This window comes from Elephas maximus, chromosome 16, assembly GCF_024166365.1.
Source record: "Elephas maximus indicus isolate mEleMax1 chromosome 16, mEleMax1 primary haplotype, whole genome shotgun sequence".
NCBI classification, from domain to species: domain Eukaryota; kingdom Metazoa; phylum Chordata; class Mammalia; order Proboscidea; family Elephantidae; genus Elephas; species Elephas maximus.
In genome coordinates this window covers 82,464,020-82,489,912 of record NC_064834.1, presented here as the reverse complement: position 1 = coordinate 82,489,912, position 25,893 = coordinate 82,464,020, and the positions used below count along the sequence as shown (strand labels likewise).

The following is a 25,893-nucleotide window of genomic DNA, read 5'->3' as shown; positions in this document are numbered from 1 at the left end:
TGTTTGGGGCGACACCAGATGCAGGCCAGCGGATGAGAGGACGTGTCCCAGTGAAATCACTGGACTGTTTTGACTCAGTGGATCACACCCAAGTTAGAAACCAGGTTCTATAGATGGATGACAATTTGGGGAGCTTTAAAAGCAAAAGAAATACAAATGTGAACTTGCTTTAAAATATATATTTTTTAATGTCCCAGGTAATTGAAATATGAGTAATTCCCTTTCCCTCTTGCTAGCAGTAATGTAGATTTCCCATCTCCTGATGGCCCGGCAATGGGGAGTCACAGACTCTGTGTTTACAGTTTAAGGAGTCAGTCAACCTTGGTGTATCTTTCTAGAATTTGTGAAACATAAAAGTTATAAAAGTTTAACAAACTGAGTACTAGACATATGCAGAAGAAAAATTTTCACCAAAGCTTAATAACTGCTATTTTTATATTATACAGGGAACTTATTGAGTGTTATCTGGACGCTGGAAAAAACGAGGAAGCTGCTACGTTTTGTTCCATGGCAGCACCATTCATAAAAACTAATGTGCCGCAGAAATATCGAAAGATATTCTCTGTTATGGTAAAGTGACATGTTAAAAAACGTGTATATAAGAAGCAATTTTCATCCAAGCCATTATTCAGAAAACTGAATATAGAAACAGTGAATAAACCCATCAAATAAGTACATCATACATGCACAAACAAGACAAATATAAACTCATATTTAAAGAAATATTCATTCATAATGTGTGAGGACATACATAGTAGCCATGACATTTTGAAAACAAAGCAGAATATTTTTTCCTCATTGTTACTCTTGGAATATTACCTCTGTAACTGCATTGAATTAAAAAAAAGAAGTTAATGGAAAATTTGAAAAGATACAAGTAATTGCTACAAGAATGAGTTTGAAAAGCATTCATCATCTATTAATTTTTACGTATATGGGAATCAGCTTAAGTTATATCTGAGAAACTAAACATAAAACATAGTGACAAGATACTTGTTAATTACAAATATTAACTTAAAGAGAGGAATATTAGTGAAATAATAGCTGGACAAAGTCTGAATCATACCTAATGATTTTATGTTTATCCAAATTAATATTCTGTTTCATTTCATGACAGGTACGTCACAAATTAATGGATGAGCATCATTTAAAAGAAGAAATGAAATCTTCAATTAGCCTGTCCATCTGTTTCCACATTAATATGCTAAAAGCGTAAGTTGTTTTGGGAGAGAGAGCAAGAGTCCAGTATGGAAAGTCGTGGTCCTACGCGCATGGGGTAGGTCACGGTGGCAGCGGTGGGTGAGTTTGGAGTTGCAGGGAGAAGGCAAGAGGAGGTGGAAACCTGGGGGTCATTGGTATGTAAAAAAAAAAAAAATATTTTGGTATGTAGGTGGTCTCATAAGCCACAGAAGAAGATGGCAGCTCCAACGCTGCCGGGCCTCCCCTCCGCCCACCAAAAGGCAGTGAGGCATTCCACAACCCAGAGAGTGTAGCTCCCTGTGGCCAAGTGTAAAAAGGGGATTAGGAGGAGGAAGTCACCAGTCCTGTCAGACGCTGCGGACCCTCACACCAGATGAGGCCGGACACTTGTCAGGGCAGTGACAAAACAAGGGCAGTTTGTGGGTAAAACCCTGATGGGGTGGGTAAATGAGTGAATGGGGAGAAGAAAGGTACCCTGGGAGTAGGGACAGTCATTTTGAAAAGTATTCCTGTAAAGGACAGCAGAGACCTGCTGTGCTTACAGGAAATTAGAATGAGAAGAACACAGTGTGCCTGAGAGCTGAGATATAGAAGATCACAGTGTGAAGAGGGAAGAGAGTGTGGTGTGAGTGAGAGTGTGAGGGAGAGAGGAGAGCACAGTGAGTGTGAGGGAGAGAGGAGAGCACAGTGAGTGTGAGGGAGAGAGGAGAGCACAGTGAGTGTGAGGGATAGAGGAGAGCGCAGTGAGTGTGAGGGAGAGAGGAGATCACAGTGTGAAGGAGAGGAGAGAAGAGTAAGTGTGAGGAGAGAGGGGAGCACAGTGAGTGTGAGGAGTGAGGAGAGCACAGTGAGTGTGAGGATAGGAGAGCAGACTGAGTGTGAAGAGAGGAGAGCACAGTGAATGTGTGGAGAGAGGAGAGCACAGTGGGTGTGAAGAGAGGAGAGCACAGAGTGTGAGGAGAGAGGGAAGCACAGTGAGTGTGAGGAGAAAGGGGAGCACAGTGAGTGTGAGGAGTGAGGAGAGCACAGTAAGTGTGAGGATAGGAGAGCAGACTAAGTGTGAAGAGAGGAGAGCACAGTGAGTGAAGAGAAGAGAGCACAGAGTGTGAGGAGAGAGGGAAGCACAGTGAGTGTGAGGAGAGAGGAGAGCTCAGTGAGTGTGAGTGCTGAGGGAATGAGGGGAGCAGCAGGTGAGTCCTCAGGGTGTGAGGAGAGCACTGTGTGTCTGTGGATGGAGTACCCCAGTGGGTGTGTGGGAGTGCTAGCCCTGGCCCTTGATCTGGGGAATGGGAAGCAGCTGAGCATCAGTACACGGTGGGCCCTGCGTGTGGTACCATTATAGGTGCGGGGTTGTGCTTGTTTTCCATTTTTGAGTGATGTAGGAAGAAAGTGCATCATCTGGACGATGAGGAGGATAAAAAAAAAAAAGTGGTACAAAATCATCTAGGACTGGGTTCAGGGAGAGGAAAGTGAGGAATTCATTTTAGGCGTTCTGTTCAGTGAGAAACACAGGCTCATAAACATGTAAATTTTCTTTTAGGATAATTTGAATAAATCTGACAGGATTTTTGGTTATTTAATGTTTGGATTGCTTCTAGGAAATTAGAAAACAACGAATTACCAGAAGATGCCAATATAATTCTGAAGGCTCTCTATAAGCGTTTAGGTTATTATCATCACCAGCGCGTACTTTCAATCAGAGAAGAAAAGTAAGTGTGGTGTTGTACGTTTTGCCAATTTCACATCTACATAATCATTGTACAAAATTTGGTGCAGTATAGGAGAATTTAACTAAATATAAAACAGCAACCATGACTTCCCCACAAAACTCAGCAATTGCAGATGTTTGTGTATATTTCTTTCAAGTCTTGTAGGTTTTGTAGTGTTGGTTTTGCAGTTGGGATATGTAACTTTGTGTCCTACTCTTTAGAGTCAAATTTCGTATATAGCATGAGCACTTTTCAGTCATTACATCTTCTTACACATTTTTCTGTAGCCGATAACATTCCATCAGGTGGAAGAACAATATTTTTTTCTTAAACATGTCCCTGGCCAGTTTGTCTTGATTCTGTGCTTTCATAAACCATCTGTGCCAGGTAGCTCTGGGCAAGGAGCTGTTAGAGTTTAGAGCAAGTCCTGGACTGGATTCTGGGAGCCAGTGACTGAGCCAGAGGCTGAGGGAGGATCTGGAATGTTCTGGAATGTCTTCCCTGGTTTGTTCCCACAGAGGGGCAGGGGTTTGCTCCTATGCCCCCAGCAGCTGTTTGGTCACATCTCCATTAGCATTGTGTGTCTATTTAAAGAATAGAAAAGAAAAGCAACCTCTCCTTAATGTGTGGGCTGAAAGTACCTTTTTGTTTCCGTTTGCACAAGGAGGTTTCATGTTCAGGCATGTTTGGGGACATTTGAATGCTCTCTCTTGAGAATTTATCTCTTGAGGTCTTGGTGATTTTGTCAACTTCTGTGCATTCCTAATGTAGGAAACGTGTTGACTCTTTTCCTACACCGTTGAGGAAAATTTTTTAATTTTGTCATTTGAGAGTTGATTTGGGGCATGTTATTTACCTATTGCTGCGGAACAAACTACCGCAAACACAGCAGCTTCCGACAACACACATTTATGGCCTCATTGGTTCTGGGGGTCACAGTCCCGGCGCGGCTGCAGCAGAGGTGTGGGTTGGGGCCGGCGTCTCCTGGAGGCTTGACGGGGGAGGATCCGCATCCAGACTCCTGTGGCTGTTGGCAGGATTCCGCACCTGTGGGTGGACTGAGGACCTTGGTTCCCCGCACAGAGGCCTCTCCAAGTGACAGCTTGCTTTCTCAAAGCCAACAAGGAGAGAGTCTGCTGACAAGATGGGAGGGAGTCTCTTTGTCATTGGCTTCCGCTCAACATCAAGGCCTTCTATTGGCTAGAAGCAACTTACTCCCAGGGCGGGGATTTTGAAGGCTGTGGGCTTCAGCGGTGGGTCATCAGGCTTACAGGCTAGAAGTCCGGGAGGGGAGGACACAGACCCCGCTCGGGGTCACATTGTCATGTCCTTGGTGAACTCTTTTAATTATACAGATTTCATGGGCCAGTAATTGCATGTCTGTGTATTTAAAAATAACTTTCATTATTTTTTTCTCATTTCAAATGTAGCACATAATTATTGTAGAAATTTTGAAAATGGCATCAATAATGTGACCACATTTAATATTTTAAAGTCCCTATCAGTCTTCCTTATATAATTTATTATTTTTTTTGTATTTTCAAAATTATTTTCATACAGTTTTTAACTGCTTTTTCCATAGAAAGATAAATCGTGAACATTTTTGTACATTATGAAATTTTCTAACATGGAGTTTTCAGGCTCTCTAGGGTCAAGATAGTCTCTTCAGGAGATACGTAAGTCCTATGCAAAAAGTATATCACGTGTACATGTGTATATGCACACATGTACATGTGCATGTTCACACATTTGCGTATGTGTTGGTCTTTCTGAGAGGAGATCTAATCCTTCAACAGATTCTCCAAGCTGAGTGACTGAAGTCAGGCCAGCCCTGCCATGGCCTCCAGCGTCACCTTCCTCACAGAGAGGTTGCTTGTGGTTTTCTTGAGGGAAGTTCTAGAAGTGGGTTCTAGGACAGATTTTTCGGGCGCCTGGTCCACATTGCACCAGTTGTAGGTTGTTTGCAGATAAGGATGGCTGTTTCTCTGTGAAGAAAGGGCAAAAATGCCCAGCACTGCTTCAGTTTGCATTTCTTTGAGTACTGGTGAAGTTGACTGTATTTCATGTTTTTACCAGCATTTTTTCTCTTGTTAATTTCTATTTATTTCTTTTGCCCACTTAAAAAATTAGGGTATAAATCATTTTGTTATTGCCATGTAAAAAATATCTATTTTAAGATTTTAGCCCTTCAGCTCCAGTATATACTTACGTTTCCCCAAGTTTGTTTACCTTTTACTTAAAATTTTTTTTAATTGTACTTTAGATGAAGGTTTACAGAGAAAACTAATTGCTGATTAAACAATTAATACACATATTCCTTTGTGACATTGGTTGCCAACCCCATGACACCTTAACACTCTCCCCTTTTCGACCTTGAGTTCCCTATTACCAGCTTTCCTATCCGCTCCTGCCTTCTCATCATTGCCCCTGGGCTGGTGTGCCCCTTTAGTCTCGTTTTGTTTTATGGGCCTGTCTAATCTTTGACTGAAGGGTGAACCTTAGGAGTGACTACAGTACTTAGCTGTAAGGGTCTTCAGGGGCCATACTTTCGGAGTTTCTCCAGTCTCTGTCAGACCAGTAAGTCTGTTTTTGTTTTTTTAAATGAGTTAGAATTTTGTTCTACATTTTTCTCCAGTTCTGTCCGGGACTGTCTATTGTAATCCCTGTCAGAGCAGTCGGTGGTGGTAGCTGGGCACCATCTCATTGGGCTGGACTCAGTCTGGTAAAGGCTGTGGTAGTTGCGGTCCATTAGCCCTTTGGACTGATCTTTCCCTTGTACCTTTGGTTTTCTTCATTCTCCCTTGCTCCAGACAGGGTGGGACCAGTGGAGTATCTTAGATGGCCGCTCACAAGCTTTTAAGACCCCAGACACTACTCACCAAAGTAGAATGTAGAACATTCTCTTTACAAACCATATTATGCCAATTGAGCTAGATGTTCCCTGAGACTGTGGTCCCTAGCCCTTAGCCCAATAATTCCGTCCCTCAGGGAGTTTGGATGTGTCTGTGGAGCTTCCATGACCTTGCCTTGGACAAGTTGTGCTGGCTTCACCAGTATTGTGTACTGTCTCACCCTTAACCAGACTTACCAGTTATCTATTGTCTATTTAGTCTTTTTGCCTCCTGCCCATCCCCTCCCTCATAACCATCAAAGATTGTTTCTTTTTGTATGTAAACCTTTTCATGAGTTTTTATAGTTGTGGCTTCATATAGTATTTGTCTAGATTAGGCCTCATTTTAACCTGAACTGAAAACGTACCCATTAGAACAGAAATAGCATGGAATGAGCTTTCCTTTTTGTTCTTACCACTCTGTTCTGTTGGGGACCCACCACCCCCTCAGCACCTCCACTCACTACTTCACGTATAGCAGGGCTGCCAGTAGAGAAGAAAGTAGCTTCCTCAAGTGCAGTTAAAACAAAAACAATCACAACAGCCACAGCTACAACACTAGAGACTTCCTTGTCTACAGCGAGTACATGAATATTTTATTATCACATAAACACAGGAGGGGGATTCCCTTCTCCTTCTACATTCCCCACTTCTTCTACTTTCTTTTTTTTTTTTTTTATTAATTGTACTTTAGGTGAAAGTTCAGAGACAAATTGGTTTCCCATTCGATAATTTGTACATAAAGCTTTCCAAGACATTGGTTCCATTCCCACAATGCGTCCATTCTCTGTTTACCTTTTTTAAAAATAATTTTCCATGTACAAAGATGTTCTATTTGAGCTAATGTTTGCTGTTGTTGTTGGGTGCCATCAAGTCATTTCTGACTCATAGTGACCCTGTGCACAACAGAACGAAACACCGCCCAGTCCTGCACCATCTTCACAATTGTTGCTATGCTTCAGCCCATTGTTGCTGCCACTGTGTCAGTCCATCTTGTTGAGGGTCTTCCTCTTTTTCACTGACCAAGCATGATGTCCTTCTCCAGGGACTGATCTCTCCTAATAACATGCCCAAAGTATGTGAGACATAGTCTTGCCATCCTTGCTTCTAGGGACCATCCTGGTTGTACTTCTTCCAAGACAGATTTGTTCCTTCTTTTGGCAGTCCATGGTATATTCAATAATCTTCGTCAACACAGCAATTCAAAGGCATCAATTCTTCTTCAGTCTTCCTTATTCATTGTCCCGATAGCACGTGCGTAAGAGGCAACTGAAAATACCATGACTCGGGTCAGGTGCACGTTAGTCTTCAAGGTGACATCTTTGCCTTTTGACACTTTAAAGGGGGCTTTTGCAGCAGATTTTCCCAATGCAATGCATCATTTGATTTCTTGACTGCTGCTTCCATGGTTGTTGATTGTGGATCCAAGTAAAATGAAATCCTGGACAACTTAAGTATTTTCTATATCATGATATTGCTTAGTGGTCCAGTTGTGAGGATTTTTGTTTTATGTTGAGGTTTAATCCATACTGAAGGCTTTGATCTTTGATCTTCATCAGTAAGTACTTCAAGCCCTCTTCACTTCCAGCAAGCAAGGCTGTGTCATCTGAATATCGCAGGTTGTTAATGAGTCTTCCTCCTATCCTGATGTCCTGTTCTTCTTCATATAGTCCATCTTCTTGGATTATTTGCTCAACATACGGATTGAATAAGTATGGTAAAAGGATATAACCCTGACACACACCTTTCCTGAGTTTAAACCGCATGGTATCCCCTTATTCTTTGAATGACTGCCTCTTGATCTAGGTACAGGTTCCTTAGGAGCACAATTAAATGTTCTGAAATTCCAATCTTCACAATGTTATCCATAATTAGTTGTGATCCAGGCAGTCAAATGCCTTTGCATAGTCAATAAAGCATAGGTGAACATCTTTCTGATATTCTCTGCTTTCAGCCTGGATCCATCTAACATCAGCAACCATATCCCTGGTTCCGTGTCCTCTTCTGAATCCGGTCTGAATTTCTGGCAGTTCCTTGTCGATATACTGCTGCAGCTGATTTTGAATGATCTTCAGCAAAATTTTACTTGTGTGTGATACTAATGATATTGTTCAATAATTTCCACACTCAGTTGGCTCACCTTTCTTGGGAATAGGCATAAATATGAATCTCTTCAAGTCAATTGGCCAGGTAGGTAGCTGTTCTCCAACTTTCTCAGCATAGACAAGTGAGCACTTCCAGCTCTGTATCTGTTTGTTGAAACATCTCAATTGCTATTCTGTCAATTCCTGGAGACTTGTTTTTCGCCAATGTCTTCAGTGCAGCTCAGACTTCTTCCTTCAGTACCATCGGTTCCTGATCATATGCTACCTCCTGAAATGGTTGATCGTTCACCAATTCTTTTTGGCATAGTGACTCTGTGTATTCCTTTCATCTTCTTTTGATGTCTCCTGCATCGTTTAATATTTTCTGTGTAGAATCCTTCAATATTGCAGCCTGAGGCTTGAACGTTTTTCTTCAGTTCTTTAGCTTGAGAAATGCCGATTGTGTTCTTCCCTTTTCATTTTCTAACTTCAGGTCTTTCCATACGTCATTACAATTCTTTACTTTGTCTTCTCGAGCCCTTTGACATCTTCTGTTCAGCTCTTTTACTTCATCATTTCTTCCTTTTGCTTTAGCTACTCAACATTCAAGAGCAAGTTTCAGAGTCTCTTCTGATATCCATTTTTGTCTTTTCTTTCTTTCCTGTCTTTTTAATGACCTCTTGCTTTCTTCGTGTATGATGTCATTCCACAATTCATCTGGCCTTTGGTCATTAGTATTCAACACATCAAATCTGTTCTTGAGATGGTCTGTAAATTCGGGTGGGATATACTCAAGGTTGTACTTTGGCTCTTGTGGACTTGTTCTAATTTTCTTCAGTTTCAGCTTGAACTTGCAAATGGTTTGCCCCACAGTTGGCTCCTGGCCTTGTTCTGACTGATGATATTGAGCTTTTCCATCATCTCTTTCCACTGATGTAGTCGATTTGACTCCTGTGTATTCCACCTGGCGAGGTCCACATGTATAGTCACCATTTATGTTGTTGAAAAAGGTATTTGCAATGAAGAAGTCATTGGTCTTGCAAAATTTTATCATGCAATCTCCAGCATCATTTCTATCACCAAGGCCATATTTTCTAACTACCAATCCTTCTTTGTTTCCAACTTTTGCATTCCAATCATCAGTAATTACAATGCATCCTGATTTCATGTTTGATCAATTTCAGACTACAGAAGTTGGTAAAAGAATCTTCAATTTCTTCATCTTTGACCTTACTCATTGATGCATTCATTTGAATAATAGAAGTATTAACTGGTCTTCCTTGTAGGCTTATGGATATTATCATATCACTGATAATGTTGTACTTCAGGATAGATCTTGAAATGTTCTCTTTGACGACAAATGCAATGACATTCTTCTTCAATTTGTCATTCCTGGCATAGTAGACCATATGATTGTCCAATTCAAAATGGCCAGTACCAGTCCATTTCAGCTCACTAATGCCTAGGATATTGATGTTTATGCATTCCCTTTCATTTTTGACAATTTCCAATTTTCCTAGATTCATACTTTGTACATTGCATGTTCCAATTATTAATAGATGTTTGGAACTGTTTCTTCTCATTTTGAGTCATGCCACATCAGCAAATGAAGGTCCCGAAAGCTTGACTCCATCCATGTCATTAAGGTCGACTCTACTTTGAGGAGGCAGCTCTTCCCCAGTTGTATTTTGAGTGCCTTCCAACCTGAAGGGCTCATCTTCTAGCACTATGCCAGTGTTCAACTGCTATTCATGAGGTTTTCACTGGCTAATTCTTTTCAGAAATAGACCACCAAGTTCTTCTTCCTAGTCTTTCTTAGTCTGGAAGCTCAGCTCAATCCCTGGTGGACACTGTTTTAGGTCCTCCAGGTGGATTAACTCAGTTACTTGCTCACTAGGCCTGTAGACCGATAAGTCCTGGGTCTCCCAGGGCATGGACTGGGGGCTGCAATGGGAAGCTCAGGCTGCCATGTGGCCTCAGGATCCACTGAGTTGGTCCCTGCATCTGCCTTGCTAGGAACCAGCCTCTCGTCCCTGTGGCTCTACCTCTGGCCCTCCCTATCCTGCAGATTATTAAAAACAGCTTCTATTCCCTCATTTCTCTATGGTTTCATGTTTGCATTTTGGTTTTATTACATTGTGGTCAGAGAGCATGGTCAGAACCTGGTCTGATTGGGATGGTTTAAGTTTCCTTGGGGCTGAGTATGCACTTAGCATTTGGTTGGTGCCCTTGGGCCCTGGAAGAGAAGGTGTGTGCCGAGCCAGCGTGGCCTCTCCCTCCTTGAAGCGTCAACTACTCAGAGTCCTCATCTCTGTGAGAGGCCTTGTAGACACCTCTTCCACCTGAGTGGGCTTCTGGATCTGCAATTCTGGTGGGAAAATGTTCTCTCAGTTTAAAACAAAAACAAAAAAAGGATTGAAAACCAGTGATTTATAATTTTCCTGCTTCCTGTTTCTTGATCTGCCCAGCAGCCTGTGTGGCTGGAACACAGGAGCGAGTCAGATACAGGACCAAAAGATGAGAGGTCAGCAGGCCAGGTGGGCTCTTCCAGCCAGGGCAGGGCTTTTGGAGGTCCTGGGGCTGAACAGGTGGAGGTGAGTATGGATGGTGGGGAGCAGGAGGACCCACACTCCTTTCCAAAGCAGACTTCCCACCAGGAGGAACCCAGGATGCGAGAGAGGGGAGGATGGTAACACCAAGTCAAGACCAGGGTTTGATCATTACAACAGACTGGCCGTTCATATTTTTGAAGTAAGTCTGTGATTATTACCTAGCAAAGGGCAGAAAAGGTGCAGGCGTGGCCCCTGGGTGACATTTAGTGATGTCTAGACATTGTTTTTTTGTTGGTTTAGACACATGTATCTGCTGCAAAGGACCTCTTTAAAGTGTTGAAAAGCAAAGATGTCACCTTAAAGACTAGGGCACGCCTGACCCAAGCCATGGTATTTTCAGTCTCATCATATGCATGTGAAAGCTGAACAATGAATAAGGAAGACCGAAGAAGAATTGACGCCTTTGAGCGTCTTATTTTTCTTATATTCTTAGAGCACTTGCTAAGAATAAGAGCACTTGGTGAAGAATATTGAATATACTATGGACTGCCAAAAGAACGAACAAATCTGTCTTGGGAGAATTACAACCAGAATGCTCCTTAGAAGCAAGGATGGCAAAACTGTCTTACATACTTTGAACATGTTGTCAGGAGGGATCAGTCCCTGGGGAAGGACACCATGCTTGGCAAAGTGCAGGGTCGGCGGAAAAGAGGAAGACCCTCAACGAGATGGATTGACACAGTGGCTGCAACAATGAGCTCAAGCATAACAACGATTGTAAGGATGGCACAGGACCGGCAGTGTTCTGTTCTGTTGTGCATATAGGGTCGCTCTGAGTCAGAACCGACTCGACGGCACCTAACAACAACAACAGACACATGTGGCTGTCACTACTGGGTAGAGGCCAGGGATATTGCTAAACATCCTACAATGCGCAGAACAGGTACTCCCTCACACCCCAGCAAATAATTATCTGGTCCAAAATGTTAGTAGTGCCAAGGCTGAGAAACTCTGGTCTATATTTACACCTGTAACACACTCTTGATTACTGTAGCTTTATGTTGTTTTTGCTAATTGCAAATTGGTTCCAACTCATGGTGACCTGAGGTGTAACAGAACAAAACGTTGCCCGGTCCTGTGCCATCTTGATGATCATTGGTGTGTGGGAGTTCATTGTTGGGGCTGTTATGTCAGTCCATCTCATTGAGGGTTTCCTTTGTTTTCACTGACCCTGTACTTTACCAAATATGATGTCCTTTTCTAGCAATTAGTTTTCAAACAGAAACAAACCCATTTCCATCAAGCCAATTCCCACTCATAGCAACCCTAGAGTACAGAGTAGACGTGCCCCACAGCGTTTCCAAGGAGCAGCTGGTGGATTCAAACTGTCAACCCTTTGGTTAGCAGCCATAGCTCTTAACCACTGCACCACCACACCTCCCACAATTAGTCTTAGTCCTAATAATCAGGTATTATAAGTCCTCTTTATTCTTTTTCAAAGATGTTTTTGCTATTATAGGTCCTTTTGCATTCCATATGAAGTTTAGAATCAGCCTGTCAATTTCTACAAAATCCCTGCTGGGATTTTGATTTGGAATGTGTTCTATCTGTAGATCCATTTGGGAAGAATTGACATCTTAACAATATTGAGTTTTCTGGTCCATGAACATAGTATATCTATCCATTTATTTAGATCTTTAAGTTCTCCCATCAGTTTTTCAGTGTACGTCTTTTCTCACATTTATCCCTAAGTATTTTATATTTTTGTTGCTCTTGTATACTGTACTGTTTGTTAATTTTACTTCCTGATTTTTTTACTTCTAGTATATAGAAACAACTGATTTTTGTATATTGGCCTTGTATCATGCAACCTTGTTAACTCACTTATTCTAGTAAATTTCTTGCAGATTCTTAGGATTCTCTTCATAGACAATCATTCAGTCTGTGAATGAAGACAGTTTTACTTTCTTCTTTTCAGGTATATGTGCCTTATTTTTTCTTAATTTTCTTATATTCTTAGAGTACTTGCTAGAATTTCCAGTACAGTGCTGAATAGAACTTGTGAGAGTGAACATCCTTGTCTTGTTCCTGGTCCTAGGGAGAAAAAACTTACTTTCACTATTGAAAAAATGTTAGTGGTAGGTTTTTTATAGATTCCTTTTTCAGGTTTAGGAAGCTCCCTTCTATTCCTAGTTTGCTGAGAAATTATATTGTGAATGGGTGTTGAATTTTGACATCTACTAAGAGGATCGTATATTTCTTTAGTTTGCTAGTATGATGGATCAAATTGATTTTTGAATGTTGAGTCAGCCTCACCTTCCTGAGATAAACTCCACTCAGGTTAATATAGCCATCCAGCTTTCTTTTGATTACTATGTCATGGTCTCTTTTTTCCATCCTTTCACTTTTAACTAATTTATGTCTTTATATTTAAAGTGGGTTTCTTGTAGGCAGCATAAAATTAAGTCTTGATTTTTAGTTTAATCTGACAACCTCTGCCTGTTAATTGGGGGTGTTAGTTGGGGAGTTTTTACCATTTTTACATTCAATGTGATTATTGATATTCTTGAGTTTAAATCTACCATCTTGCTAGATGTTTTGCCTTCTACTTGTTCCATACGTTCTTTTTTTACATCTTTTCTGCCTTCTTTTTTTTTATTAACAGGATATTTCTTATTATTCCATCTAATTTCATTTATTGGCTTATTAAATATGCCTTTTTTAAAAATTTTACTGTCTGTTTTAGGATCAGTGGTATTATCAGTCTTTTCAAGTAATATCAAATCACTTCATATATAATACAAGAACATTACAACAAAGTGCTTCCATTTTCCCTCTCCTAGTCTTTGTGCTGTTGTTGAAATGTATTTTACTTTCTTACCTGTTATAAACCCCGAGATACATTATGATTTTTCTTGCTTTAAGCAGTCAATTATCTTTAAAAGAGACATAAAGAATAAGGGAAAAAATGAGACAAGAAAAAATTATTTTATATGTACTCATATAGGTAGCATTTCTGGTGTTCTTCATTTCTTGTCTAATCTCCTGTTAGTCCCATCTGTTAGTGTACTTTTCATCTCATACACTGTAGTTTTCTCTCTAGAAGTTCTTTTGGGTCTTTTCTATATTTTCCATATCCCTCCTTATCATGCTCCTGCTTTTGTCTACCTTCTTGAATATATGGAGGTTAGTTATAACAACTAACCTCAACCTTAACAAGGTGGATTGACACAGTGGCTACAACAATGAGCTCAAGCATAACAACGATTGTAAGGATGGCGCAGGACCGGGCAGTGTTTCGTTCTGTTGTGCATAGGGTCGCTATGAGTCGGAACCGACTTGACAACACCTAACAACAACAACAGTTATAATAACTATTATGTCATTGCCTCCTAATTCTGTCACCTGCTTTGTCTTGGGCCTGTTTCTATTAATCGAGTTTTCTCCTTGTTATAGGTTGTGTTTTCCTGATTCTTGGCATGTCCATTCCTTTTTGAATGGATGCAGATTGTGATTGGATGCCAGACCCTTTGTTGGGTCATGGATATTTTTGCATTCCTATACATATTCTTAAGCTTTAGTTCTAGGGTGTACTAAGTTACTTGGAAACAGTCTGACCCTTTTTAGGCTTTCTTTAAGTGCTATTAGGTGTGATCGGAACAGCCATAATCTGAGGCAATCCCGTTCTGAATATGCTACCATTTATCTTATGTATTATGGGGTTTTTCCACTTCAGCTGGTGAGAATGTGGACTTTTCCCTGCCCCCCCTTCCAGTGGGTCTGTCCCTGCCATAGAGACTTTGCTCACGTGTGCACTTTGATTGGCGTCCAGCTGCAGACTCAGGGAACCATCTATCATCTCCCTGTGTGGCTCTGTTCTCTCCAGACTCTGTCCTGGATTCTAGCCATGTCAGCCCCCCAAATTCTGGAGACTCTGCCTGGGTGCCCTCCCCACTCGTGGTCCTATAACACCTCCCTGTGTGCAGTAAGCTGAGACAATTTTAGGGCCACCTGCCTCATTTGTCCACCCCCTTTTCATGAATGGCTGTCCTGCTCTGCCTGTTGTCCCTTGCCTGACACAGTTGTTTCATGTGCTTGTCAGGAGTTTTGGTTGTTTAGGGCAGGAGGGTAAATCTGCTCCCTGTTACTCCATCATGTTTAGAAGCGGAAGTCGCCTCTTCTGGTATTTTAAAGATAAAATTGTTTTCAGCCATGTCTCTTAACTGTTTGTTGCTATTTTGGAAATGCCCTTGTCTGTCTCTGCTGTGCTCTGATGTAAGTCCTCTTGTTCTTTTCCATTCACCAACTGTCCTCCTTCTGTGCCCAGCTCAGACTTTGTCAAGTCTATTGAGCCATTACCATTTCCACAACCATGCCCTTGTCACGTCACATGGGTAATGAGGGGTTCCGTTATATGAGCTATTTCTGTGAACGGGCACTGTGGGTAGAGAATGTGATCGACTGTGCCTCCGCTTGGAGTGAGCACCAGCTTCTGATCCGATTGATGACGGGAAAAGTCATGACAGTTGTCCTGTGGTAAGAAAAGGCCAAGTTTGGAGTCAGGAGATGCATGTGGCCCCCCTCCCTGAGCCTGTGCCCCCACCTGTAAGGTGCAGACACTGACCCCACTGCAATGAGCTGCTCTGAAGGGTGGTGTGTCAAACAGCACAAAGTGCCACAACAGCACAGGCCTCGTGCCCCCCAGGGGCCTCACCCACATGGGACCTGCAGACTGAGAGAAGCGGGGCTGTCTGCCCAGTGGATGCAGGGCTGTCTCTGATGCCTTCGAAGTCCAGCGTCAGTGCCCAGGAGAGAGGGTGGAGGTTCACACGAAGGCCTGGCTTGGGCAAGGATCACAGGTAGAATGGAAGTGGCCCTATTTTCCTAGGCCTGAGCTGAGCCCAGACTCTCTCCCCTGCGGTGCTTGTGCCACTGACTCCCGCTTTCCTATCATCTCTGGAATGTCCACTCTTTCCTTTTCACCACTCCTTGGTGGTTATATTTTTATCTCCCCCCACAAACTTCCATATTTCCTGGCTCTGATGGAGCCCTTGTTTGACTGAAAATGTATTCTACTGTGCAGTGTCTTTCCTCTCACACCCAACTGACCCATGGCTGGTGTGTTTGCTTCCAGGATTCTTTTGCTGTTTGAACTAGCCCATCTTTCATTGACCTTGAAATGTGAGGAAATTGCTTCTGGCTGCATATCAGACCTGAAGAAAATCGAGAATGCAGTAAGTGCCCGGGGCTTCTGGCACCTGCTATGGGTCAGGACATTGGAGGAATGAGTGATTCACACAACTGTCACCAAAAGGGCTACCACATGTTGTGGGGAGCTTCCCCCAGCCTTGTTAGAGTGCATTTTACATAACTGAGATTCTATGGCTTGTGGGGTTTAACATCATACCCCTTTCTCTTTGCCTGTTACCACAGGTACCAGCCCACCTGTTGCCAGTTGTTCAAAAAAGTCCATTTAATATTATATAATATGAATGATCCAAAGCTTACTCTCCTATCCCCTGTTGTTGGACATTGAAATCACTTATGGTTTTTTGCTTATTATATAAAATGCTATATTGAACATTTTGTGCTTAAGACTTGTTTTCTGCATTCAGGATTTTCCCGTAAGGTAAGTTCATTGACATGAAATCACCAGAAATTCTCACTTTAAGATTCTTAAATACGTGTTATAATCTTTTCCCCCCTGGAAAAGCTCTGCCCTCCCCACAAAAGAATATGAGTGCATGTTTCAGGTCTATCTGTTTTTAAATTTTTAAGAAATGAAAGGTTCTTTCATAGAGCAAAGGTTTACTTTAGTAGTGATCATTGAGCATTTCAAATGTAATGCATATTTGACAACTGACTGCCTGCTGCGTGCTGGAATGGATGGGTTAGGTGTGTGACACTCTTGGAATAGTGGGCCTTGGTGGAGCTTCACTTCACTGATGAAGGGGCACTGCTGTGTGCTAGCTCCAGGTTACCTTATTAGACTTGGGTGGACCCTCAGGAAGCTCATTGCCAGTACAGCTACTAGACCACACTTGCAAGTACCCATTATGTGGTAGACAATAAGAAACAGGAAATTAGCAAAAGGGCCCTCAACCTGATAGAAGGAATCTATGAAAAATCTATAACTAACATGATACTTAATGGTGAAAGACTGACTGTGTTACTGCTGGGATCGGGGACAAGGGGAGGATGTCTGCCCCTCCCACGTGAATTCTACCTTGTAACAGAGGTTCCACCCAGTGCAGTCAGTCAAGAAAAGTAAAAGTCATCCAGGCTGGAAAGGGAGAAATAAATTGTCTTGGGAATCTGGTGGAATCTACAAAAAACAAAAGCTACTAGAATGAATAAGTGAGTTTAACAAGGTTGTGGGATAGAAAATTAACATATAAAAATTGATTATATTCCTCTATATTAGCAACAAAAGTTGGAAATTGAAATTAGAAAAAATAATACATTTTACAATAGCATAAAAAACCATAAAATACTCAAGGATAAATCTGACAAAAGATGTGTAAGACCTATGGACTGAGAAGGACAAAGCATTGCTGAGTGAAGTCAAAGATATCCTAAATAACTGGATAGAAAAAGCACGTTCATGGATCAGAAGGCTTGATAGTGTTCAGATGCCAATTTTTCCCAAACTGAATGATAGACTCACTGCAATTCCAAGAAATTAATAAGCTGAGTAAAAATTTACATGAAAATGTAAAGGACTTAGAATAGCTAAAAGCAACTTTGAAAAAACAGGTCAGAAGACTTACCCTGCCTACCTTCAGGACCTTCTATAAAGGCTCAGTAGTTGAGACAGTGTTGTCTTGGCATGAAGACAGTTACATCAATCAGTAGGACCAAGTAGAATCCAGAAATAGATCCACAAACATAAAGTCAACTGATGTCTAACAAAGGTATAAAGGCATTCAGTGCAGGGACAATTGAATAATGATATGGTTAAAAAAAAAAAGAAAAGTCCTCCAATCCATACTTCACATGATATACAGAAATTAACTCAAAATGCTTCATGGACCTAAATGTAACACTTTTGAAGAAAACGTTAGAGAAATGTGACCTTGAGTAAGGCAAAGGATTCTTAGATAGGCTACCAAAAGCACAATCCATAGAAGAAGAAATTGATTGAACTTTATCAAAATTAAGAACTTCTGCTTTGTGAAAGATACTGTTTAGAGGATGAAAATACAAGCCAGAGACTGAGAGAAAATGCTCATAAATCACAGATCTGATAAAGGGATTTGTATCCAAAATATATAAAGAACTCTCAAAATAGTGAGACAGTGTCATAAAAATGCACAGAAGTTCTGAACACACATTTCACCAGTGAAGATACAAGATGGCCAGTAAGCATATGAAAAGATGCTGGACATCATTAGTCATTAAGAACATGCAACTTAAAACTACCACGAGAGACCACTACACAGCTATTAAATCCCTATTAAAAAAAAAAATTTTTTTTTTTTTTTTTTTTTTAGCACTGCTAAAATTAAAAGAATGCCCATGCCAAGTGTTGGCCAGGATGTGGAGGAACTGGAGCTCTCGTTCCCTGCTGTTAGAAGTGTAAGATGGTGCAACCACTTTGGAAAACAGTTTGGCAGTTTTGCAAAAAGTTAAATATGCACCTCCCAGAAAACCCAGCCATCCCGCTCCTGGGTATTTAACCAAGACAAATGAACGCATATGTTCCTGCAAACACTTGTACGTGAATGTTCACAGCAGCTTCATTTGTCATAGTGGAAAGCTGGTAACAGCCCCCAATGTCTAGCAACAGGTGAATGGCTAAACAAACTTGTGGTGTCGCAGCCACACAACAGAGCACCTGTACTACTCAGCATAACCAGGAATGAGCTAGTGAGAGATGCAGGCTGGGGACAGGGCTCCAAACAACTGTGCTGAGAGGAGGAAATGAGACAAAAAGAGTACGTCTGCTATGATTCTGCTTGCAGGAAATTCTAGAATGTGCAAACTGATCTGTAGTTCAGAAAACAGGAGGGAAGGATGGCAAGGGGTCCAAGAGGGAACTTGGGGCTGATGTGTGTTCATATCTCAACTGTGGTGACAGTTCCATGGGCTTAAACATATGTCAGAACTGACTAACTGGAACACTTTAAGTATGTGCAACTTGTTGTACATCAACTATACTTCAAAAAAGCTGTTAAAAAAGAGACAAAATTTCAGTAAATAAAAATAGTCCACTGAAATATGGAAATTAGTTTTTTATTAGTCATGTAGCTTTCTCCCCTCTCTCATGGAGCCTATGACAAAGGCTGAGGAGATACCCTAATAAATGCTTTTAAAGTACTTCCATTGTCCTCCTGAAGTTATGCCGTTGTTAGGTGATGTCGAATCCATTCCGACTCACAGCGACCCTACGCACAACAGAATGAAGCACTGCCTGGTCCTGCGCCATCCTCACAATTGTTGCTGTGCTTGAGTCCATTGTTGCAGCCACTGTGTCAATCCATCTCGTTGAGGGTCTTCCTCTTTTTCCCTGACCCTGTACTTTACCAAGCATGATGTCCCTCTCCAGGGACTGATCCCTCCTGATAACATGTCCAAAGTGTGAAATGTAGTCTCGCCATCCTTGCTTCTAATTATAATAATGGCACCTATTGAAACTATAAAAAATACAGAAAACTTAGAATCCCTGGCAATGTACCTACATAAATAGCCTCTGTTGACGTTTCTGTGATGATGAGCAGGTTTCCCATGCGCCCTGGGTTGTGGTGTGTGCAGGCTTTCGTGTGCAGCCCTGAAGCTCTTGCCAGAAGGTGAACATTTTTCTGGTCATCGTGTGCTGCAGACATGACTTTGAATGCCTGCACTATATCCCATCGTGTGGTTGTATCATAATTGTTTAATCACTTCCTGCCTGCTAGACATTCAGAATGTCCTAAGGTTTATTTTGAATTAAAAGCTCACTAACGTTAAGAATATAAATGACTTTTAATTCTGAAACCTTGATGTATTTCTAAAGAGTAGCCACTGTGGTGTCTTATTCCAAAGTTGCCTGAGAGATCAGTGAAAATGAATTAACTGCTACCCCAACGTGGGATCAATTTAAAGAATTTAAGATTCACAGAAATACAAGGGATGTATAGTATCCCTCCTGTCTCTGTGAAGCCTTCCTGCAGGTGTGCCTCTCAGGTAGGTGGACCGCTACGTTATGCTGCATTCTGAGATTGTGAACTCCGAGTGGGGTTTGTAAGGGGAAGCCAGGGTAGTCTGGTCTGTTGACACTCACGAGACCCCGCTGTCCCCACAACCCCTGAGCCACAGACATGGCGCTCTGGGAGCTTGCTGTGCCTCCTCACACTTCAGGGGTGTCCCAGGGCCTCACGTGCTAACCATGAAGATGTGTGCAGGCTGGAATCTTCCTGTGTGTCCAAAGAAAGGACCTTGAGCTTCTGGGCACAGTGGGTGTGAAGACATGACTCTGGTGAGCTGACCTCCTTGTCACTTGTCCAGGCCAGCTCCTGGTGTTAGTATGGTGCCGAGGCCTAGGGACGTTCTCCACAAGACCGCAGTGCCCCTGGCAGTGCAAGTACAGAGAGGGGTGGGCTCTGCCATGGCTGGGGCCCCGGGCTGCTTCCTGGTCGGTCCATCCCAGCTATGCTAGCGCTGGTGGTCACATGGCGGGGTGGCCGGGGGAGACGGCCAGAGCAGACTGTGGCCAGTGAGCTCCCTGGTATCTCCCCGCCTGGCTGAGTGGGACTGGCCCTGCACAGACCACAGCTGCCCGAGCTCCTGCACTGGTGGGCCACGGCTCTTCTATCCAGCGTGGCTGTGACCAAGCCCAAGAAAACGTGGCTAACAAATTTTACAAGAGAGAGCTCGTCTGAAGTTGGTTTAAGTTTTAAAATTTCAAGGTCTGCTGAAATTAACTACCTGCTTTCCTTGATTAAAAGGGTAAAAAATTAGCTTTCTCACTTAAATCCTTGCATTTTTTTCTTTCAGAAGTGTCTTGAGTTTTTCTTATATATCTTTGCTTCATCTTAAGATTTTTATTTGTTGAATTCCTACCTAGTACATCAGTGATGGATTCCTGGTGGCACAGTGGTTGAGAGCTCAAGCTCCTAACCAAAAGGTCTGCAGTTCAAATTCACCAGCTGCTCCTTGGGAACCCTTTGGGGCAGTTCTTCTCTGTCCTACAGGGTCACTGTGAGTCAAAATCGACTCAATGGCAATACATTTGGTTTTTTGACATTAGTGATATCTTGGGAATAGTCTTTAAGTTTAATGAAAGTGCATGATTGTTTTCATTAAAAATCTTCGTATGTTCAAAACCCATTTGTATCCTATAGGATCCAGGGAAGCTGATTGAAATTGAATGCCTGGAGTGTGAATCTGAAGCTTTAAAACTTGAAAATAAAATTAAAGTCTATAGCCGAGCAGCTGTGGAGGTAAATCTTTAAACAAGAGTCTCGGGCCACGTGGAATTATTTTGCAGATTTCCAAAGTGGGTGAGAGTTGGGTTTGTGCCAGGCTTGAGAGTGCTGATGACAGCCTGGTGGGTATGTAGGTGAAGGCTGGTTCTGGGGCCAATTCCCCCCGCCCGGCCCCCTGTGCCTCAGTTTCCCCACCTGTGAGTGGGGTGACAACATGGAGCACTAGGGAACCTGAATGATACCTGAGCCACAAGGCCAGCTGCCATCCCCACCACATGGTCCCTGGTGGCCCCCATGATGGCCTTGGCATCACGGAGGGGCTAGGTGCCGTAGACAGCGGGGCAGGGTATGGGAGCCCGCAGCCGCTGCTCGGCCCCCAGAAAAAGCGCTTTCAGCACAAAGCAGAGGAGACGCTCCTGGGTAGTAGCAATATGGGCACATAGCCCTAGTGATCAAGACGTAGATAGAGGAGTAGACAGACACTGATTAAATCACTTTCGGAAGACAGACGTTCAGGTAAACCCAGGACAGCTTTCTGTCAGGCAGCTGCTGCCTTCTAGAAACAGTCATTTGGGCATTTTTGAAGACAGGCTCGGGATGGTGGGTCTGGCCAGTATGATAGATTTCAAGTTCCAAGCTGGTGAGCATCTCCTGACCCCCCCTGCTGCCCCTGCCCCCGTGTCTGACCCTAACCTGTGTGGTCATGGAGCAGCTGCTGTGTTCTGTGCAGACTCAGCTGAGCATCATTCAGAGGCTGGATGTGGCGCTGCAGCGTGCCATACGCCTGGGCGACCCTGGCGTCATCCACGTGGTGTGCACCACACAGTGGAACACCTGCCTCCCTTTGCTCCAGCACAACCTGCGCCACCACCTGCGAAAGGCACTGACCAACGTCGCGGAGATCCTGGAGAAGGTGGACAGGTAGGCCACTGCCACATCTGTCCTGGGTTGTCCCCTCCAGCGGGGCTTGGGGGCTCACTTTGAAACTCAGGCAGCAGAGGGCTAAGGCAGAACCCTTCAATATTACGAGTAAGCATAAAACTAAATGCTTTGTCTTAGTTATCTAGTGCTGCTGTAACAGAAATACCACAAGTGGATGGCTTTAACAAACAAATTTATTCTCTTACAGTCCTGGAGACTAGAAGTCCAAATTCAGGGTGCCAGCTCCAGGGGAAGGCTTTCTGTCTCTGTAGGCTCTGGGGGAAGGTCCTTGTCATTAATCTTCCCCTGATCTAGGTGCTTCTCAGCACAGGGACCCCGGGTCCAAAAGACGCGATCTGTGCCAGGTCGTTCTTGGTCGTCTGAAGTCCCTCTCCTTTCTGCTCCATTCTCTCTTTTATATCCCAAAAGAGATTGACTCAAGATACAACCTAATCCTGTAGATTGTGTCTTCCCTTATTAACATCATAAAAAACCCAAAAATAGAGGTTAGAATTTACAACACATAGGTTAATCACATCAAATCACAAAATGGTGGACAACCACACAATACTGGGAATCATGCCCTAGCCAAGCTGATTCACATTTCTGGGGGACAAAATTCAACCCATAACACACATTTTCTGAAAAAGGTATGCAAGTAGAAAGATCCACATGTATTCCAACCTTGATTGACGTTCAGGTGGTACAGCTGTCACTGTGTGTTGTGCATGGTCAGCTGCTCCTGATGCTGACCAGTGCAGTGAGGGCCAGCCTGATCCCATGCCAGGTCACCTGGAGCACCAGAGAGCTGAGGGCTAGCTGCCAAGCAGGCAGGGAGCACACATAGCTGAGGCAGAGGTGGGAGTGGCATAAGGCAGGGTAGTGGTGGTGTAGGGCCCCTCACTGGCCCCCTCCCACACCTGTGCCACCCATTTCTGGGGTTCTCCTCCCTGACCCCCTTGCACAGCTCTGCTGTCCATGCCCCTGGCCCCCATCCCTGGCCCCTTCACACACCTCTACCATCCAAGTCCCTGGGTCGCCCTCTCTGGCCCCCTCACACACCTGTGCCATCCATATCCTTGGATCCCCCATCCCTGGCCCCTTGCACACCTGTGCCATCCATGTTCCTGGGTCCCCCTCTTTGGCCCCCTCGCACACCTGTGCTGTCCGTGCCCACAGCCTGATGGTGCTGCTTCGCTGCCAAGTGCACATGGAGATGGCGCACATTGAGGAGGACGAGGACCGCCTGGAGCCCGCCCTGGAGCACCTGCGGAAGGCCATGCGCCTAGACAGCCTGGGCCTCTACCAGGACCAGCTCAGGATGGCCTCCAACCGCCTGCACCTGTGCACCATGCTCTACCAGTCGCCGGAGCGTGCTGAGGACAAAGCCATCATGGCCATCGAGCAGGTCCCTGCACCATCTGCCAAGCTCTGGGGAGACGGGTGGAATGCTGCCCAGAGCAGAGAGGAGTGTCTGCCTGGGACGGACGCTGTGGCCAGGGGTGGCGAATAGCAGGGGTGGGTGCTCAGGGACACAGGACCCAGGAGGGCAAGGGTCTCTCTGCACTGCACCTCGTTCTGGGGCAGGAGGACCCACACGGCCGGTCTCTACAGCAGCCTGAGAAGGTCAGACGACGCACTCACCACTCGGCTTATTCCCTGCAGGCAAAGAAGGCCATACCCAAGGACAGTGTCAGGAAGAAGCGGGCTCTCCTGGTGAATGCTGGCCTGGCCCTGGCTCCCGATGCCTTCCAGATAGTGCTGGACAGCGAGAATGAAGCCAAAGGTGGGTGCGTGGGCGGGGCTTCTAGGGGCAGGGGCGGGAAACGAGGCTGACGGAGGTGTGGTGGCTGCACGTGTGTAGAAGACATCACACTGCAAGAACACAACATGGCTTAGGTGCCATTGAGAGATGCAGACAAGGCCCAGGAAGTACCTCTCTTGGGCCCAGAGGGAAGCAGCTGCAAAGGCGGCCCCCACTGGCTTACATGGCCCCCCAGGTTAATGCAGCCCACGAGTTCACGTGGCCCCCAGGTTCATATGCCCCCCTGGGTTCACACAGCCCCACTAGTTAACACAGGCCCCAGGTTCGCACAGCCTCCGCCCCAGGTTGATGCAGCCCCCAGGTTCACATGCCCCACCTTCCATGTTCACAAAGCCCCCCAGGTTAATGTGGGCCCCTTGGGTTCACAGAGCCCTGAGTTCACATGGCCCCCAGGTTCACACACCGCCCCCCCTCCCCGGCTCACACAGCCCCTGGGTTCACATGGCCCCCAGGTTCACACAGCCCCCAGGTTCACATAGCCCCCCGAGTCACACGGCCCCTGCTGGCAGCCAAGCGGTCTCCACGCGGTCCTGAAGCAAAGGGCTCACCGTCTGCCTCTCTGTCTTCATGCTCAGTCTCCACTGGGAAAATCAGGAGCCGGTTCTCCTACCTCTTTGCCAAAGCACGTCACTTCATCGTCAGTGTGGACAAAGCTGCTGGACACTTACGGCGCTTGGGAAATGAAAATGACAAAGAAAGGTGTGCCCTGCCTCCCAGTGCCCCAGCACTGAGCTGTGCCCCCCTCCCCCCCGGGAAGCCCCCACCACTGAGAGCCACCAGCCTGCCCCCCACATTCCAACACTGAGCCGTGCCCCCGCCTGGGGAAGCCCCCCTCCACCAAGAGCTGCCCGCCTTGCACCCCAGCCTTGAGGTCAGGGCAGATGTCTCAGTGGGCAAGGTAAGCACCGGTTTACTTGTGCTTACTTCCTAATCTGTAGTAAACCATTTCACATGGGTTTCACCACATTTTTTGTGTGAAATGGTTGACTACAGATGGTCTGGTAAGCAAGGTAAGTACCATGCTTGCCTTGTCTATTGGATAATCCGCCCCTGCTCAAGGGGCATCTTCTAACTCTGAAACAGTAAAACCAGTAACTGGCTTTTTCTGGAAAGCACTAGTTCTAGGGTTTTCTAATTTGCCGAGGACATCTACATTTCCTCTTTTTGGCTGGGTCTTTTGGTGCACAGAATACAGATTTGGGCCGAGTTAGCCAAAGTGGCCCGGAAGCAAGGCGTGTGGGACGTGTGCAGGACAGCGAGCCGGTTCTGCCTGCTGTACGACAACGTGAAGGTCAAGAAGCCGCCTAGGATGAAGCGAGGTGCGCAGCTGGTGTGACATGTTGCCCAGTGGGGCCCACATGGCTGTCTGTGCTGTCAGACATGCCCACATGATCAAGGATGGACACCTGGCCGTCCTGCAGGCTCCTCTTTAGAGATGGGAAAGTGGAGAGGACGAGGTGGGGGCCCCAGCCCCACACCAGCCCCTGGCCCCTCACCAGTTTCTGGACCCTGCCAAGGGCGGAACTGCAGTAGGTCTACAGAGTCCCACAGATGGCCAAGTGGGCCGGCGGCCTCAGGGACTGGGCTGGGATCTGGTCGTGTCGTCAGCAGGAGGGCCAGCACTCACGTCCTCCATCGCCCGGGGCCTTCAAATGTGAGATGGTGCTTTCAGCTATGCTCCCAGCGGCCTGCAGATAACCTCCGTGACAATCACACTAACACCTACCACTGGTTACCACTGGCTGGTTCCCGGGCTCCCTGTGCCCGTCTCTGCACCAGCAGCTGTGAGCAGTTCTATGTGTCGTTCCTGACATCCTCAGTCCATCTGTGAGGTTGGGGCAGGGGCTCGGACAGGGCAGGAACTGGACTTCCACAGTCGGGGAGAGAGCTGACACTGGGTGGGGCTTGGGGACACTGTGTTGGCACTCCTGCCTGTGCTGGGAGTGAGGAGCCTGCAGGGAGGGGCCGGGGCTGGCCATGTGGGGCAGCCCACCCCTCCCAGGCAGACTGGTTTCCCAGGACAAGGGGGAGGCAGGTGCAGGCCGAGGACCAGGTACATGGTAGGGGCCAGCACAGGGTGCAGTCCTGGGTGGCTCTGGTCAAGGGGAGGGTCAAGACACAAAGAGAGCCAGTGGGAAGAGGGTGGGGCCAGGCATCCTGCACCATGAGTCAAGAGGCCCAAGGACAGGCTAGCCTGGCTGGGTGCCCACAAGTGGAGAGAATGCTGAAGATAACCCAAGCTGCTGTCAGGGGCCCTGTCCTCTACCTCCAGGAACAGCCCCACCCATCATCGGGATTGGCTCTGT

At 45.1% G+C, this 25,893-nt stretch overlaps 1 protein-coding gene across 1 annotated transcript in view; it reads left to right on the top strand.

The window, feature by feature from the left end:
• CFAP46 (cilia and flagella associated protein 46) overlaps positions 1 to 25,893 on the top strand; it is a 114,340-nt gene that overhangs the window by 6,552 nt on the left and 81,895 nt on the right. Inside the window, exons 6-15 of the mRNA XM_049855990.1 lie at positions 447 to 570; positions 1,118 to 1,212; positions 2,799 to 2,909; positions 15,570 to 15,669; positions 20,758 to 20,856; positions 21,572 to 21,762; positions 22,942 to 23,170; positions 23,428 to 23,548; positions 24,163 to 24,286; positions 24,776 to 24,906. Of these exons, the coding sequence (XP_049711947.1) occupies positions 447 to 570; positions 1,118 to 1,212; positions 2,799 to 2,909; positions 15,570 to 15,669; positions 20,758 to 20,856; positions 21,572 to 21,762; positions 22,942 to 23,170; positions 23,428 to 23,548; positions 24,163 to 24,286; positions 24,776 to 24,906 (1,325 nt within the window). The remainder of the gene's footprint in view (positions 1 to 446; positions 571 to 1,117; positions 1,213 to 2,798; positions 2,910 to 15,569; positions 15,670 to 20,757; positions 20,857 to 21,571; positions 21,763 to 22,941; positions 23,171 to 23,427; positions 23,549 to 24,162; positions 24,287 to 24,775; positions 24,907 to 25,893) is intronic.